General features: G+C 38.0%; 1 protein-coding gene and 1 non-coding gene across 2 annotated transcripts in view; both read right to left on the bottom strand.

The window, feature by feature from the left end:
* Positions 1 to 7: 7 nt before the first annotated feature.
* GYS2 (glycogen synthase 2) overlaps positions 8 to 19,079 on the bottom strand; it is a 40,197-nt gene continuing 21,125 nt past the window's right edge. Inside the window, exons 8-16 of the mRNA XM_024575559.3 lie at positions 18,775 to 18,881; positions 18,064 to 18,123; positions 17,157 to 17,235; positions 16,094 to 16,207; positions 8,122 to 8,248; positions 6,210 to 6,305; positions 5,090 to 5,253; positions 3,739 to 3,819; positions 8 to 1,701 (exon numbers count right to left, since the gene is read on the bottom strand). Coding sequence (XP_024431327.1) covers positions 1,480 to 1,701; positions 3,739 to 3,819; positions 5,090 to 5,253; positions 6,210 to 6,305; positions 8,122 to 8,248; positions 16,094 to 16,207; positions 17,157 to 17,235; positions 18,064 to 18,123; positions 18,775 to 18,881 — 1,050 coding nt within the window. The 3' untranslated portion in view covers positions 8 to 1,479. The remainder of the gene's footprint in view (positions 1,702 to 3,738; positions 3,820 to 5,089; positions 5,254 to 6,209; positions 6,306 to 8,121; positions 8,249 to 16,093; positions 16,208 to 17,156; positions 17,236 to 18,063; positions 18,124 to 18,774; positions 18,882 to 19,079) is intronic.
* On the bottom strand, positions 16,773 to 16,935 carry LOC112318709 (U1 spliceosomal RNA). The gene has a single exon (XR_002976237.2). It is a non-coding gene; the product is annotated as a U1 spliceosomal RNA (small nuclear RNA).

Below are 19,079 nucleotides of genomic sequence, written 5' to 3'. Positions count from 1 at the left end.
CCGACCACTGTAGCACAAATCCATCTCATACTGTCTCTGATCTTTGGCACAGACCTTTCCAAACTGCTCTGCAGACACTGGGTCCATTGGCATCCATGAGGCATGATTCAAGGCTTGGGCTTTAGGTCATTTATTTCCCTTCTTCCCGAACCTCTCCATGAGGTGAGCTTGCAGCCATCTGCCATTTTGACCTGATGTTTGTGCCCACCATTCTCCTACTTTTTCCTAACAGTGGGGCAGCAGGAAACCTGGTTACAGTTTTGAGCTGGCCTTGAACCACCTGACGCACCATCGTTGTTGTTCTTCCCTTGTGCCATCAACAGCACAGCGCTGAGAAGGCCAGAACACTTTTAGAGCCTCTACTGACCTAGACCAGCTGATATGCCAATGAAGGTGTTCGGTGTGATCTAAATGCTACTCAGTAATAATTTTCAGTTGTGAAAAAGACAATCCAAGAGTGAGTGTAAATTTGTTATTTTTTTTGGCAACTTAGATTTAATTACATTTAAAACATGATTAAATACAGTCATTCAACAGTGTCTCCAAGCATATGATGAATGTGTTAGAGAGACTGTCCTTACTATAAAGTTGACTCTAAATTTTCTTTTTGCTGTTTTTTAAAATACATTTTTAAAATTTTGTCCTTTACAAGGCACTATTGCGTAGCAGGTGCTTTATGTAGCAGGTGCTTTATGTATTATCTTACTTAAGTGTCTAAGAGAATTTTAAACAAGACATTATCAATGAAAGTTAAATCTTCAAGTATTGATATATTTATTAATTTGGATTTAACAATTTATCATCTGTGGCTAACTGACCAAGTCTTCAAGTAGGTTTTCCTTTTAAACAATGAAAATATATAATGGTCAGATGCCACAGCAGAAATTAATTTAAGAAGGGACCTTGTAAATATGCATGAATATGCATCAAGATCTGGATTTAGGATAGCTGTTTTATTATGTATTTTGGTTGCCTGCAAAGCTAGATGTGAATTCATGTTTCTGAATCATGTGAAAAGTGAAAATAATCATTAAAGATTGAGTTTCTTAAAATAGATAGATATTCAACCTTCAAGGCTAAGAACAGGATCTTTTTAGGGGGAAATCGGAGATTTGTTTGGTAGACGTAGAAGCTGTATAAATACTAAACAAAGGATTATGGTAATGATAATTTGAAAAACACTAGTAAACAAAAATTGTTATTGCTTAAATTAACCATTTAAAAAACCCTTCCAGTCTTCCTCCTTTAATTAACACTCTTCCTCATGCCTAAATTTACTGGGGGAAAAGGAATTGAAGAAAATAACTTGGATTTTAAGTTATAAAATTGTTACTGACTTAATTTCTACTTCTGAGGCACAGAATAAATCCCATTGTGATTCTTAGAAGCAGAAAATGAAATTTGTGGCATTTTCACTTCTTTAAATAATCATTCTTACTATGCTCTCACTAAATTAGCTCTGTTCAACAAGTGTGGAATTCAGTTCTTATATTCACCGTGTAGCTTCTTCTTCCTATAAGGAACGTGACCCAGAGAAAATGGTGACTTAATATTTAACCGATCCCTTTCTGCCTCCTCTTCCTCATCATATCTCTCATCTTCATCTTCATCTTCCACATCACTGCTCTGAGGACTGGATGACTGAGACCCCGAAGGAGAAGGTGGTACTGAGGAAGGCCTGGGATATTTAAATCCCTCTGTCTGCCAAAGACAAAATAAGGCAGAAACATTATAACAACTTCTTAATTACCAATATGTAAACATTTTGCATGTACATTTTGTTATAAAAAACATAGTTCTATATTTTCTATGGTCTCTTCAGGGGCTACTAATTTTGGTTCATTTCAATTCTGGTATCAACAAGCTCAAGAGAGAATCATTAAATAAATAATTTTATTAAACATTGATATGTGCCAGGTACTACCTATATGTTGTCTTATTTAATCTTTGTAACCACACTCCAGTAAATTTGTTTTTTCCAATTTACAGAAGAAAATTAAGGGCTAGAGAGGCCAAATGACTTGCCCAAGGTCATATAACACATATGTGGTAGAGCAAAGATTTGTACCAGGGTGATGATCACTCTAGAACCTTCCATCTCAACTGTTGTGTTACACTGCTAACATCCTTTAGATTTGCTCGGAGAAACTGCAGGATGTGGCCAGCCTGGGCATACCATGGACAGCCACCACCACAAAGCATCCTAGAAACTGGGCCACCGAGCTAACCCTGAGATTCCACCAGCTATTTTTATTTCAGTTAATGAGCAAAGGTCACTAGGACTTAATCCAGTTGCTCTTCTACTTAAGATTCTCTGAGATAACTCATTTTATAAACACGTGCTAAGCACCAAACACAGGTCAAGCCCAGTAATGGCACTGAGGAAGCGGATGAGAAACACAATCCCTGCCCTCTAGGGACGCGCATGGTTGAATGGGGGGAAATGTGTATGAAATTGTCACAGGGCTTGTCAATGTATTTAAACTACTGTTATCCATTATTATCATGTCATACTTGTAGAGTCATTTCAAGGTTCAGACACTCTACCTGAAAGTAACAGAAAAGAAAAGGCTGAGCCCTGCACTTAGGACTTGGCTCAAAGGAGACACTTCATATTTAATGGTTGAATATGTAGATTAATGAAGATTAATTATCTTCAACTGGAGCGTCCACCTCTAAAAAAGCTGAGCCATTAACTCTGTTAAAATCATGAACATGGGAGTGAAATTTGAGGGATTTACAAAACCTTTTCATTTTCTCTATGGGCAAATTTTACCTTGTGTTAACTTTCTACATCTGTTCTCCTGGACACCGATGAAGGTGGAATATAAATTGTATTATCAGGCAAAATTGTTTATGGTAAAAGTGACCCCTGATTAGGAAATTAACATCTGAATTTGGAGGATCCGTACCTTGGGAAAATCCCTGAATTTGATGAGTCTTGTAATTGGGCATATTCCTGGGAGACCACGGAATTAATACAAGACACTGGCTCCTGTGAGTCCTGGACGCTAAGATGGATCTCATACTCATTGTTACGGGTTCTTGCACCTAAGCTATCACCTGATGGTTAGGGGGACAAAGAAGTTTAGCTCTTCAATCACTATGTAGACGGCTGTAAGGACAATCCCACTGAAGAGAAATGTCTGATGCTTCCCTGCTTCTAGCTGTGTTTCCTATCTTATGTCCTTCTAAGCGAATCTGATGGCAAGCAGTCTATGTTGTCCCATTAATATAGTGTAGTTGGACTTCAGAAGACTCCCGGATGGGCACTGCTGAGTGGAACACAAATGCCCATCTTGTCCACCTCCTCCTGTGGTCCTTGGACTCAGTCTATACTACTCTCGCCAAGTAGTCACCCTACATTTAAACACTTCCTCGGGCAGAAAATCAACTTCCTGTTAAAGCAGGCTACTTTGTTTTTGAACAACTTTCAAAAGAATGGATGTCTACTGGAGCGGTTTCCAGCACTGAGGCCGAGAGAGTTTTAGTGTGGAGGTGCTGCTCCAATGACATGAGTTAGCTGACTGTCTGCTCGTCTTACACACGAGGCTAACTCTGCATCAGGGGCTGTGAGTTGGTCTGATTTGTCAGTTCCTCTGGTCTTTGCTTTGATGCGACACTGTGAAAACATACAGTAGTGTACTTAGCTACTTTCAAATTAAAAGGTATTGTTAGGAGTTATCATAAATAATAAATTTAGCTTTCAAAACAAATAAGCAATACATAAGTATTTACCGTTGGTGGTGATGTGGGTTCCATATGGAATTTATCTGGAAAGGCTCTGCTTAATGTCAGGTGCCTGGCATGCTGATAATACTATGATAGAAGATGAATTCACAAGTTAAAGATTTATATACTTCAACAACCAAGTTATTATACAAAATATTCTTCTCTTAGTTATAAAATTTATTTTTTTAAAGTGACAGATTCTATTCATCCTATGTTTGAAAATCAGGAAAAAATGACAGTTCATAATTATTATTTTTCAATGAATAGGTAAAGAGATGCTACAAAACATTGGATGGAAAAGCCATATTGGCCTGACTGAATTCTGAATTAGTGCTAAGGGCACTGAAAACACTGGTTTCATTCTACAGAGAAGCTGTATGGTGTGGGAAAAGAGATAAGGCCCGAATAATCAGCCAAAGAGCAGCAATTTTCCACCAGTGTGCCGCAAGAACTTTTAGAACATGCAATAACTAACTGTTTAGTCCCAGGCACCAACCTCTTTTCCCTTAAATTGTAAAATGAGAAAAATACCAACAGCCAATACCCCAATAGCCATACTTATTATTTTTTTTTTTGTAGATTGGGAAAAAGTTGTATTTTTTTTGTGTGCTGCGGAATTTTAGTAATTCATGTGTGCCATGAGATGAAAAGAATTGAAAATCTCTGCCTCAGACCTTATCATTCTCCTTTCATTATAATGAGAAGACAATAAAATTGTTCATCCAAGATTGCAATGAGCGTTAGGATTAGGATTAGGGCGCGTAGATATGCTGCAAATGGCAGCATCGATCATTTGTGTGGGGAAGTTGAGCAGTATCTAAGCAGATACATTATGTGAAGGCAGAGTCAGTACATCTTTTATTATATAAATCAGCCAGTGCTGTGATATATGAACATTGGGTACTTCTAAACCTACTGCATGGAAGAAGGTATTTTCCTTTGCACTTGTCACTTGAAAAGCAGTATTATTCCCGTTACTCACTGTAGCTAAGGGATAAGATCACATTATCTGTTAGAGCAAAAACAAAGTAGGGATTTTCCTCTGGATGTTTTCCTCATCTTCATGAAATATTTCTGCATACTTGTAATGCATCAAGTTAAGCCATGACCGTAGAATAACATAGAATAAGATTGGTGCTAGATCCCGATGGGCTTGCTGTTGTGGGCTCAGACTGAATGTGAAAGACTGGGTTTAAGACCACAAATTCATAATATGTAAAAAAAAAAAAGTACGTAAAAAATCACGGAGAGTTTAATGATTATGACTTGACTTTACAAATTATGACTAGAATCAATGTATTTGTGATCCAGTGGGATTTTTAAAGTGGTCCTCTGTGCTGACCACAAATTTGCTTACTCTGCCTAAGTATCTCCAGTCCAGAAGATCAGAGAGCCTCTCAGTTCGGTTCCTCTGGATAATTCTTTGGCGGCGTGACTGTTTGCAAAATCCATAGAGAAACTGAGTCAGCTGATTGCAAGAATCATCCGGGGAGCGGAACCGCCTGTCAACAATGTAAATACCTGAAGGGCACAAAAGCCAAAGCGCAGGTAAAAAGTAGGGCTCACCTTAGAGCATTTCCTCTCCTATTTTTTAGGTTCTTTGGTAGATCACGTGCGCTGTCTACTCCCTAACTCCCTATGGCCTCTACTCTATCTTTTCCCTTCCAAGGCTGTGCATCTTCTATGATACCCTTCTAACACTACATAAACTCTCACCAACATACAGCTAACAAAATGGGTCTTGCTTTAAAAACAAATCTGGTGGTATAGGGTTACTCTGGATCAATGGTTCTCCCTGGGCTGCTCACTAACCAGAATCTCTGGGGTGACCTGGATGTCAGGGCCTTTTAGACTCCCCAGTGTTCCCAGTGTGCATCCATGGCTGAGAATCACAGTTCTAGCCTGAGGAAAGAGAACAGTGACAATGAGGACCAAGGAATTGGCAGTGTGTAGGCAGAGGATCCAGCCCATTGGGGCTTCGCTTGCTGCTAGGCAACAGGGACCTAGAAATGGTGATATGCAAATTCTCCTGCCATCTTAAACAACGTAAGTGAATTTTGCTAACTTGGCATGGACCTTTTAAATAATTATGCCGACCAATATAGTTATTGTAATATCACCCCTGAGATCATAGTTATTGCACTGCTAGGTAGTAGAGGGACAAACCAGTTCAGAGGAAAAAAGGTAAAGGGCAGGTTGATCCAAGTTTAACAGTCCTTTTGCATTTCTTTTTCTGTTTCAGTTTTGCTTGTTCATTTCACTCATTCTTTAATTTCTCTTTTGGCCAATGGATATAACATTAATAGTATTTTTATTTTTTCTATAGACCCCATAATTAAATCTACTTTTTATTAAACAAGAGATATAAGCATTAACTTAAACAGGATGGCTTTAGAGTTAGGTTCTCTGAAGACCTTGGGCTCTGTTTGGTTAAATGTCACTTCTCTGTGGGATGGGTTAGTGATGAAAAACCTCACCATATGCAGTAGGATCAGCCACGTGCTCCTGCATGAAACAGCCAAAGCCGGAGAGGTTGGTTGTCACACTGGGGATGCCCATCACGGTGCACTCGGCTGCCAGGGGAAACAGACAAAGGTTTGGCTTCAGTCCCGTTCCAGTGTCCTCTTCTGCACTCAGAGGAGAAAAAAGCCCCCCTCTATCCTAGTGATAGCAATGTTTACTTTGTGCTAGGCTCAGTATTCAGCTTTTCACGTGTGTTAACTCATTTAATCTTTTCAGCAACTGTGTGGTGTGAGGTCTCCATTATTTCCACCTTACAGATGAAGAAATTTCAGACAGATAGGTTAAATGGCTTGGCCAACTTCACAAGGTCAAGGGACTGGGAGAGCTGGGATTTGAAGCCAGGGGCCTAGCTCCAGAGCTCTTGCTGGGAACTGCTACTCTGTACTGCCTCTCTCACTACTGGTTTTGCTTTTCACTCCATTCTAGGCTTATGTTTCTAAGTATTTGGCAAGTTAATGGAATAGGTAAATGTTTTGGCCATGACCAGCTCCTTCCACCATAGAAGTCTCCCTCCGCACAAACCCCTTCCATTTTCTTAGGTGCTCTGGTGAACCCCATGTCTCTCAGTCCTCTCTCACCTTTTAGTCAAAACCTGTTTTTCAGAAAACATCAAATATGTCTTACAAAACATTACCATTTTCAAGGATATTTGTGTTTTTAACACGGAAATCGTACTTGATTGTGGAATAATTCTTGGTGGGCTAGTGGGGTTAGGTTAAGAAAAGGGAGAGATTCCCCATGCCTATGAAGTAACACAGTTTAAACTGTGACCTGTTCTCATGCTCTGCAATTAATTATTTCCTTTTAGTTTTTCTCTAGAGAGCAGTGATTTCCTAATTTAGCATGGGGGTGGGGTGAGGAGGAGAGGAAGGTGGAATGGGATTATTGATCCATTTGAGAATCCGATAAAAACTGTGGAACTCCTCTGTAGAAAAATGCATAGACAGATAGATAGATAAATAGATAGATAGAATTTTGGCTACAATTCAATGGAACTTAACAAATTCTTATTTTAAAAATATTCATTAACACACATGTAATAAAATGCCAGGTATCCATATAAACTCAGTATATCTTCATTTTGTGAATTTAATGAAATAAATATTCATTAGGCTTCCTAAACACAAACTTTACTGTGTTGTTCTGGAGTGAGTTAGAGTTAGTATTACATAAAAATGATTATTCTTAAAAAATTAGAGTTATCTAATATGCCAACTCACAGCACCAGAGGTTTCATTATTTCTGTAATTATAGGTTAGGTTAGGAGTGGCCACTTCCTTGGGTTAATCTAAAACAGAATGACGCACTCACTATGGAGTAGTTCCCAAACTCTTTTTTGTTTCATTAAAAAAAAAACATTTTATTTATTTAGTCATTTTCTTATGGAGAGAGGAAGGAAAGGAGAAAGAGAGGAAGAGAAACATCAATGTGAGAGGGATACACTGATTAGTTGCCTGTTGTATGCTCCCTACTGGGGACTGAACCCACAAGCCAGGCACGTGCCCTGACCAGGAATCTAACTGGCAACGTTTCACTCTGTGGGATGGCGCCCAACCAACTGAGCCACACTGGTCAGGGCTCATCTCCTCATGTTTTATAACACCTAAAAAACTATATATAATTCCTCTATCATTTCAGATCAAGTTTAAGTTTGTCCTGTAAAATGTCATTTTGGTGGAAAGTCTGCCATAAGTTATATATCATTCTCTTCACCTGACATAAATGACTTCCCACATTCCTTCTGTCACTTAAGCTTTGATTTTGTGCTTCTCTACCCAATAGTAAATTGTATACCAAGTTTGAATATCACATACATATGTATGAAATAAAGTTCAAAACATTCTACCATCTAGACATGTCACATACCTGGAGTATAACCCCACGGTTCATAGTATGACGGAAATACTCCAAGATGACAACCTCGGACAAACTCTTCATAATCCATGGGTAGCAAGGGGCTGGTGGAGGATAGGAACTCTGGGTGCAAAATCACCTAAAAAAGGAAAATTCTAATGAGAAAAAAAGAAAGAAGAAATTAAAGCAAAAAATCTCCTACAACGTGGTCGCCAGAATGCTATAGAATCCTTGTGTTCTAGATTCAGTCGGGGGTGTAGGGAAGAGATAAGAAAGAAGAAAACGTGGAGCATCTTTTCTCCTCCCAGCATTCTATGTAACTATCTACTCTGTGGACATCTTTCCTTCAGACTCCCAGGCCTAGATAGGATAATACGGAGTTTGTGTGCCATCTTTGTCCTCATGCTAAAACTACATCCTCCGACCCAACCTTTATTGGCAATAATGGTTTTATTTGGTTCGGTAGCTGTTTCTACTTCACTAAGTTCTTTACACAACAACCAGAGTGAACCTTTAAAAATGCCAGCCACTCCTCTGCTCAAAATCCTACATTGGCCTCTCCTTTCACTCAGAGGAAAAGCCAGTGCTTACCGTGGCCTTTACTCAGTGTGTGCTGGTAAATGTGCAAGAACCAAAAATCAGAAGTATAAATATATATTTGCACCTAAATTTATAGTAATTTTACTGATATAAAAGATATAATTATAACAGACAATTCCCAATTTAAAAAATATATACGCAAAAATCTGATAAACACACAAATGTTTATTATCAAATTTATTCATAACTGTTAAAAGATAGAGGAAACTAAGATGTTCTTAAGTAGGTGAATGGATAAATAAACTATGACACATCCAGATGACGGAATGTGAGCTATCAAGCCATGAAAAGGAGGAACCTTACATGCATATTACTAAGTGAAAGGAGCTAATTTGAAAAGGTCACATACTGTATGTTTCCAACTATATGAGAGCCTAGAAAAGGCAAAACTATGGAGACAGGAAAAAGATCAGTGGTTACTCGGATTTGGGGGCAGGGGGAAATAAATAGGACACAGGATTTTTAGGGCAGGGAATTATTCTGTATGATACTATACAGGTGAATACATGTCATTGCACACTTATGAAAACACTGAGAAGGTACAACGCCAGCAGTGAACACTAATGTAAACTATGGATCTTTGCTGATAATGACGTGTTGATGTAGGTTCATCGTGACAAACGTACTACTGTGGTGGGGGGTGCTGAGAGTGGGGGACGTAGTGCATGTTTGGGGGAAGGTGATCTATTAGAACTGTCCGTACTTTGTGCTCAATTTTGCTGTGGAGCTAAAACTAAAACAAACAGTCTATTAAACTGCATAATACTTGTTATTATAAATTCCATGCCAATTGTAACATAATGCTTTTGTTGATTTTTGAGACAGTCTTGTACTTATTACCAACTTATGGTTTAAATATAGTTCTAACATAAATGTTGGTTGATTCCTTTGTTAAGAAGCAAAAAGGAGTGGAATGCAGAGATTATGTAGACTTTCACAGGTTTATCAACGACAGGAGTGACTGCTTTGCTGAGCTGGATAATTTTGATAATGGAAAAATATTTTCTCATATTTTTGTGTCACAATGTAATGACTACAGACACAACACCCATTTAAACTTAATCTGCATTATTAACATTGCTCTACCACTTTCTTAAAGCTCCGCAGTCGGTACATAATCAAGACATGATGTGCAGTGTCCACCTAGTTCCACTCCATAAATACTCCAGCATGCCGATTTCAAGCTACCGATGAGATGTCACTGACGTGGAGATGGGAAGGGCAGTAGCACATGTGACAGAGTATTTTCATCATGTGGGTTTACTAATCATAAATACCCCTAAGGGCACAGGTAATGGTGAAGTGTAGTAACTGATTAGGATGCGACACGTTTTGGCAATTACTATTCTTTCTACTGTAATGAATTTTTACATTTATAATTTAAGTTTAACCAGTGGCTATGTACAAAACTAGCTGAAAAAATTTGACAGTCGGCTCTCGTCCGCTTATGTCAGCCTGTTCTGGGGCGGCACTGCCTGTGACGTTCTGCTGAGGCAGAGACCTGACCGCGTGGCTGTGACTGGAAAGTTGTCACTAGAACAGCTACTTCGCTGGTCCCCTGCATGAATGGATTCTCCTATTTCTTCCACTTACTGAAGTTCTCACTGAACTATTATTAGGTTATCCGTCAGCCTCCCCTCATATCTAAGTAGTTATTAAAAATAAATAAAATGTGATTTTAAAGTACTGGGGTTATTATGTATGGTTATATTACATAATATGGTTACATTACATATAGTGTAATATAATATGTAATATAAGCATATAGTTAATGTAATATATAATTAAATAACATAATTAGTAATATAATATGTAATATAATAATATACTTGATATAAGATATAATGAATATAAATTTCATTATTTTATCTTATTTTTAAAATTTTATTTCATTATTTTATACGTAACATTAATATATATTATGTATTATGCATTATATATATTAGTGCTTTATAATGGGGGGAGAGATCCCTAGCCCCTTGCCCCATATGAGGACACAGTGAGAAGATGCCACCTATGAACCAGGAGGAGGGCCCTCACCAGAACTCAACCATGCTGGCAACTTGGTTTTGGACTTCCCAGCCTACAGAATTGTGGGTAATGAATATCTCTTGTTTATGAGCCACCCATTCTGTCTTATTCTGCTAGCAGTCCCAGTGGACTAAGATAATTGCTCTCCAGTGAACTCATCTCCTCCACTGCCACTCCGCCAGTTCACAGGCGCTTCCCTACTGCACGCTGCCTCCACAGTGGGGCTGCTCCCTCTGTGTGCGCCTTCCTCATTGTCTGGGCTCAGACATCTTTCTCTGCACTGTTGGAGCACGTTCCTCCTTCCAGTGCACTCACCTGTGCTGCCCCACCTAATGGCTTTAGGACTGGACTGTTTGGGAGGGGAAAGGAAAAGAGAAAGAGGGAAAGAGGGAGAGGAATAGGAAGAAGAAAAAGAAACTTTGTTTTAACAAGCACACTACACCTTTTATTTTTTATTCACAGAATAAGTATATATTCTTCCAAAGAGATTACTTAATTTGGATACATAACAACAACAATAATTAGGTATATATAATACTTTATATGTTATAAGTAATTTTCATATATAGTGCCCCATTTAATCTTAGCAACATGGTGAGATGAGTAAAATAAACATTGTCATTGTCCTAATTTTAGAAATAAGGAAACTAAGACTTTACAGGCATTAGTTTTATATATATCAGTAGATTCATAAATAGGAGATAAGTTAAACTTAAGAAGAAATAAAATAATAAATGCCCTCAATCAGTACCATAAAAATGATTTATTCAATTACAAGAGCAACACATTGGCAAAGTAAAAATTGATAAGATATTTTCCTCTAGAAAGCACAATTTGAGTTTCTATTATGTGCACAGTACCAGCCTAGGAAAAGAGACAAACGACACAGGTATGGCTGTCTGGGCAACCATCAAATCAACAGCCCATTACACTCTTTTGGCAAATATCAAGAAAAGGGGATTTGGAAGGCATTGTGCCTACTTGGCGTTTCCACACTTAGTAAAATTTGTACCCTCCAAAGCCCATTTTGGAACATGAAAACACCACGGCTCATTTGTTTCATTCCCAGCCAAACAGAATGAATCAAGCAACTAAAATAAAAAGACAGCTGCTCTGGGCCCTAAAACAGCCCATTGAAGAAGCCCAAGGTGGAAAAAAGGGTATCAGAAGTCAGCCCAAGGTTACAGGGAGGATTAGATGAGATCCTGAATACAAAAGCCCCCAGCACAGCACCTGGCCGTTGGCAAGCCCTGGATCAGTGGGAAAAACAAATGAACAAACACGTGTGTGACTGTGTTTATCCGCGGAGGGAAGTAAGTAAGGTCCCAGGAAGTGAGTTACTTCCGCAGAGTGTCAGCACGGGATGGAGAACGGCAATCTGCAGGCTCGGCTTTTCTCACTATAACTCACTGCTGACAGAAGATAAATTCAGAGTCAGAATAATCTGCGATGTTTGCTGAATCAAACGGTCCCATTTATATAAAAAACTCGTCATTCACTCTGAAAGTTAAGAACTACTCTATAGAGTTCTGTAAATATACAGGCAATCAAATAGGACTTACAGCTTTGGGTGTATATTGTTAGGAAAGGATTGTTCTTTTACTTCTTTTGCATGTGTTTGTTTGCTTTATAATAATAAATGAATATCTCAAAATATTTATGAGTTTAACTGCGCAAATAATTTATAGGAGTTAACTTCCTCCTCCGTCCACTCTACGGGAGCCATGTGCTACTGCATATCTGTGCCTGTTCATGCTTCTCCTGCCTGGCGAGCCCTCCTTCTGGTTATTTGCATGACGCACTCCTGCTCATTGATGTAGATCTAGCTAATATGTCGTCTCTTTTATAAAACATTTTATCACATCTCGCAGGAAAACAAGTCTTCCGTCTTCTACTCTCACCCAACCCTGTTCATACCGCTCTTCTAAAAGTTATTAAGTACCCATCCTGTGCTGTTACCAGGCCAATGACGACTAAAAGCTAACATTTATCATGCATTGGCTGTGTGCCATACTGTACCAAATGCAGCATCTATTACTTTTTCAATCCCACAACAGTTCTATGAATATGGGCCTTTTTTATTATCACTTTACAGATGAGAAGATTGAGGCATGACAGGCAGGCTAACTAAACTTATAAATGAATAAGTGGCAGAGATTTAAGGCCAGACAGCGTAAGTACAGTCTTTAAGGACTGGTATGTTGCCTTCCTTAGAGATGTGGCAGTCCTGAATTTGCTGCCCAGATTTCCACTAAGACATCCTGGACGTTGGGATCTTGACTGACAGCCCCAACTGCATCCACTCCAGAACCACTATAGCAACCGGTCTTGGCCTGTAGGCCAGGCAGAAATGGGTACTAGTGCCAACCCATGTCTACCCAGTGGGCGATTCTTTTAATGGGTAAGCTTTGCTTGGGGAGTCTCTGTCACTATCATAGGGATTTAGTAGGGATTCGTGGGAATTCATGTGAATCCCTATTAAGGCTGTTGCATCCAACTTTTCATAGAATAAGGCAGCCATCTGCTTGCCAACCTGAAACTTTTGGTTGGTGAAAGATACACATGAAGGTAAAACAGAAAGAAAAGGCTGTTAAATACAGCAAAATGTTGTATGTAGTAACACTAATATATTAAAATTAAGTCAACAGGAAACCACAATGCACACAGAGGCATCTTTCATATTAAGAAAAAAAGCACTGTAAAATAATGCTGATTTTGTGTTAGCTGTTGAAACTATTTTTTCTTGTTGTTTATTTCTTTGTTTGTTTGTTTTTGTGCACACATGTGTGCCTGTCTGTGTTTTTCCCCCCACTAATGACAAACCATGTTGAGTGGTCTTGGTCCACTGTTTTCCCCCCTTTTTGAGTCACCAAATAGTGCTGCTACCTGTGCATATTTTTCATGTATTTTTTTTTTACCATTATGAGTTTTAGGGTTTTTTTAAATCACCTTTGATTTCCCTTTCTAAAAAAAAAAAAGCTGAGCCTGTTTTAGAACCGGGCTGTAGTCTGTGGCTTTTCTTACCGCATATCCTTCCTTCCTGCCCTCTTCACAGGCTGACTGCACCTCCCTGCCTGCTCAGGGCTTCCCCTCTTCATCCTCCACGGCATTTCCACCAATAAGCATTTTCATATCTACTCCTGTCCTAGTGTCTGCTTCTCAGAGGATGAAAACTGAGAAAAAAAAATAGGAGACATTATCACTGCCTCAGAGAACTCGCACTCTCTCGGGAGAAATGGACACATTTAAAATTATGTATATAATTCAATGTGACCATTCGTACAGTGGCAGTAGATGTGAAGTGTCTGGGGAATGCAGATAAGGAAACAATTGTTTAGTCTGGAGTAGATGAGTGTATAGTGAGGAAAAGGGCAAGGAAGAGATGCCTTTTAGGTTGGACCCCAGAGGAGTAGTTAGAATGGCTGAGATAAGGGTATGTCAGAAAGAGAGAAGAGCATTAGCAATGACACAGGGCTACGAAGTGTTTAATATGTTCAGGAAATGAGATTCTTGTCTATTTCTGGAAAATTGCCTTACTGTTATCTTTTTGGGAAAAAATGGATCAGCAAAAGCATACTGTGTTCAAAATTTCAAGGGACCTCCAGTCACAGTCTTCCCAAGAGCAAAGGAATCCAGCCTCACCTCTCCTTTTCTTGCACTCCCACATCCCACTTCCATCTGTATTTATTGTACATAACATGTGCCAGGCACAGACAGGTCATCAAAGGAAGATCCACAGGTGTGGTATGACATAAAAAGTTCTGAGAAAGACAGAAATCTACAGGAAAATAAGAGGCTTTCTTGTCCCCACTATTTCCTTTCCAAGAGACAAAAATATATAAATAAATAAAAATGAGAAGGAGGCCAAGTTACTGTTAATACACTCTGTGATGAGTCTCTGTGGACCCAATCCCACTGCAAAACGTAGAGAAAGGTACATCCTTGGCAGAGACATTCCTGCATTTCCAGGGAAAATTTTGTAGCCTGACTATTTGTTATAGGAGGTGTGTTAGGTGTTGAAAATTTTTGAAATGCAGAAATACGAATGAGGAAATACAAACCACCCATAATTCTGTGGCACAGGGCAAAACACGTATATATATGCATGTGTACATTTTAAATGGCTTGTGTCATTTAATGCTCTATTATGAGCTCCTCTTACCGTCAAGAAAATTCCTTCTGCTTGATTTCTACATTTTCCTCTTCTAATTCTCTGCTCTTTCTTTCTTTCCCTGACTTATCTTTTAATCCCCCTCTTAGATCTGAGGTTTCTGTGAGTCAATGTGCCTTAAAACTGAATTTAAGAAGAGACTATTTTTTCAAGAAATTTTGCAGAGTGGGAGAGACAGAAACATTCAAGAACATCAAAAGCAGGCAAGGTTAAGGAAAAGCTGTTTGTTTTCTAATGTGGAGAAATTCAAAGAATATGTATGTAGACAGCAAGGAAAAGAGTTGTCTTTTATTGCCTACACAGCAAGAGAGGGTAAACAGGGTAAGTTTCCCAAAAATGTGAGATGGAATGGGATCCTATAAAACCCTTAGGTCCTCAAGGAAAAGATGCAAGAATAGGTTAAAAATCTAGATTTGAGGCCAGTCTGGAGGGACACAGAAGGAGTTTATACTCCTTGAATTCTCAATTAGGTCATCTGCTAATGATGAAAGAGGGGGGAAAAGGACCTTTGAAAAGATTGGTGAAAGCTTGTGACACCCTGATTTTGAATACTGGTGAATGAAATAGAGTATGATAAAGCAATTATTTGTTGACATGTTCACCATTGCCAGCCACATCCAGCAAATGCCTGGTATAATGGGCCCTCAGTAAACATCATAGAGTGGCAGAAACCAGGTCTTATATATACAACTAGCACAGTGCCTAGTCATTGTAGAAACTCAATAGTCAATTTGAATTAGACTATAGAAAATTACATAAAAACATCACTAGCCGCATTCTCTAAAACTAGAAGTTTCTCATATTAAGTTCATTAAGTTGGACTTAATCAGAAAGAAACAAAAGATGATTCATGTAATTTCAGAGGTTTGCTAATGAAATTATTCTTAGGAGAAATTTAAATCATTAAAAATTAGATAATCTTATGTTTACTGACACATTGTACAGTGAAAATAAATGCTAGAATTATGACTCAAAGCCATTAGTATTCTTCAGTTCTCAGAAATGATACAAAAATAGTCATGTTATTTAAATTACCCAAGAGACGAGACAAAATTAATTTTTTATAGAAATATTTAAAATATTTTTGATAGATGTTAAAACAAATAAGTGAGGCTTCTGATAATTATTAGTACATTTATTCTATGTCATTTTGAAGGGACCTGCATAAACACTGAGCTCTACCTTGACTCTGTCCGTGCGGTTGTTGAAAAGTCCAATGCGTCTAATGGTGCTGAGGATGGGGTCCGTGGCGTCATCCATCATATTGTGAGTGGTCACTGGAGGCAAAGACTGTCGCTGAAGTGATGGAAGAAAATGTCAGGTGTGGAAAGAATTAATGTGTGACTAATTTCAACAACAGGTCATCGGCGACAGGTCATCCAACTGTTTTGCCTTCAGTCTTTTGAGACGACACAAATGAGGATAACTAAGTTTTGTACGTTTTAGAGGAGGATAACAGGTTGAAGGATAATTCCTCCAGATACGGCAAACCCATATGCAAGACCAAGATCTCTTGCCCACTTCTGGGGCTTATTTGGAATAAGAGTGGCCTAAAATCTTCATCCAAGATGAGCTACTCTTTTGGATCTTTCTAGTGGGGCTGTCCTCTGGTGCCTGAGCCTTCACTAATGCCAAAATTTTGGTGTACGCCTAACACCACAGTTACAATACAACACCACACAACACTTGGCAATAATTGCACTTGACTGAGATATACTCACCTTTTCTCTATTGTAACTCAAAATTTTGTTTTTTGAAAAATTTAAGTTTTTGTTGTCATTACAATGTACACAGACTTTCAATAGGATCTAATGGTTCCAAATGAACTTGTGTGTGTGTGTGTGTGTGTGTGTGTGTGTGCCAGGCGAGAAGGCAAACATAGTTTCCCACTACCAGAAATCATACGGTTGAGTTTTCCACATCTGGGGAAATCACAGGGGTCAATGCACCCAGAGTGCGATGGATGAGCCTTGTCCCAGGGAAACCACCTTTGGGACCCTGGTGACCCCCTGCGAAGTAAGTCCCAAATGAATGTTTTAAATTGGATACAAAGACAAGTTCTGTGGGATTTTTAAAAAGAACCCTGAGAACCCTGAATACGAAGTTGTCATTTAGATGAATACATAAGAATGACTTTCTAATTCTTGAGTTTCAAAATTTCTCAAATTAGCCCACTCCAATAAATTAAAATATTGATCTAAATTGATTTAACAATTATGGGAAGTGGTAGGCACTGTTTTACTACCTGAGTTGAAAAGATAGCTCTTTTCATAACTGTTAGATCATCTCGATCCAAAATCTTGTTCATATCAGGAATTTCTCCTCTGTAGGGAAAACAGTGTTAATAACAAAAATAAAAACAACTGACAGTAATTCAGTTCTTTCTATGTGTTAGACGCTGTTCTAAGCACTTAAAAATAAAAGTGAACATAGTTTCCTGATGAATCTTACAGGCAAATTTCTAATGTGTGAATAAGTTGTGAATAAAAAAAAACATTTGATAGCATAAAAACATCAAAATTAACTTTTAAAGCATTCATGTTGACCATTAGGAGGACACTCTCATTACGTTTTGGCTACTTCTGAGTAGTATGTTCTAAAATGGCCATAATTTGTCTATCTATAAGTTGATACTTTCATGGATAAAAAGATATAATGCTCACCTTCTACCATGGGTCAGGAGACAAAATAGCTTTCTTTTTATATTATAGCAAAATTCATATATTTTAATATTATTATATTATAATACATTTCAATTTGATTTTATTATTTAGATTTTATTGCATCTATAAAGGTATATATTTCATTTGTTATTTATTAAATACATGTTAATATTAATATATTTAATAAATACATGCTAGTTTAATATATAAGTCAATATATTTAATATATCAAGTCAATATATATTTTGGGTTAAAATCTCATGAACTCTTCCTCAGCTTCAGGTTGGCATATTAACATTTAACGAGATTCTCATTGAATTAGAACCTATCTGCATATAAGATGAAGGATAAAAGAACCCCTACTGACATGATGCAAAGGATATTAATTTCTTTATATTTGGAACAAAAAGTACACTGTAGCATTGAAATTGTTAAGTTTGCATAGTGACACCGTAAATGTTTGGCTTGTTAAATGTTCGAAGCACCTACCTTAATAAGGCATCATAGAGTTTCTTTCCAAACTTTTCCTTCACAGAATGTGCGATGTCCCTGTATGGGAAAAAAAGATTTATCATTTAAATAGTGTCACAACTTAAAATCTTATTTGTCTTGAAAATGTTGTTGTTTTGTTAGTGCATTGTTGAAATTACAGGTCTCTTGTGTACAGCTTCTTTTATTATTTTCTTATTTACCAGTTTAGCTTGAGTTAAAACCTCTACAGCTGAGGCAGCAGAATACCCTGACCAGCGCACAGGGCTCAGCATTTTTTTCTTGATAATATTCAGGGGGAGGCAGAGGGCTAGGAGGGGGCATGGATGTAGGTATAAATGTAACAGGACTGGGAATGTGTTGACAATTGTTGGATACGGGCTATGAGCATGTAAGAGGTCATTATACCAATCTCTCTTTACTTTGTTATATATTTTTGTATTTCCACAATAGTTCTTCTAAAAAATTCAGCCCGTCCTTAAAAATTTCTACAGAGGTGTTTTCCATGCATGGTAGTTCTTCCCAAAGTCTTTATAGTAACATGTTTGTATAGGCATTACATAACTGAATAGTAGCCCAATGAGAAGAGAACCCAATAGTGTTTATGCTATAGGACTGTTAAGGAAAAAATAGTTCATGGATATACATCAGAAATCATGCACATAGAATAACCCTTCACATTCACTGCTGAAGAACAAGAGGTGAGATTACCACAGCTGTTTTCGCACTGCCTGGCCTTTCAGGGTTTCCACATTGAAATTATTTGTCTTGGCAGGCATGATGAAAAACACCACGACTGTGACGTCACTTTTATGCATCTAATGAGGGAGCAGAAAACACGACAGAGTCAATGACCAAAGATAAAATAATATGTGTGACAGATGGACCTTCAACTTTGAAAAAAGTGTTTATAAATATCTTCAGAAAAAAGAATACCTTTTAGGATTCACAGAGAAATTGTACCCACATTCCTGAGGTTTTTTTCAGAAATTTTAATTTAAATTGGGCTTAAATTG

This window comes from Desmodus rotundus, chromosome 3 (assembly GCF_022682495.2).
Source record: "Desmodus rotundus isolate HL8 chromosome 3, HLdesRot8A.1, whole genome shotgun sequence".
In the NCBI taxonomy this organism is placed as follows: Eukaryota; Metazoa; Chordata; class Mammalia; order Chiroptera; family Phyllostomidae; genus Desmodus; species Desmodus rotundus.
The sequence above is the reverse complement of the archived record's forward strand: the minus strand, read 5'-3'. Positions and strand labels throughout refer to the sequence as shown.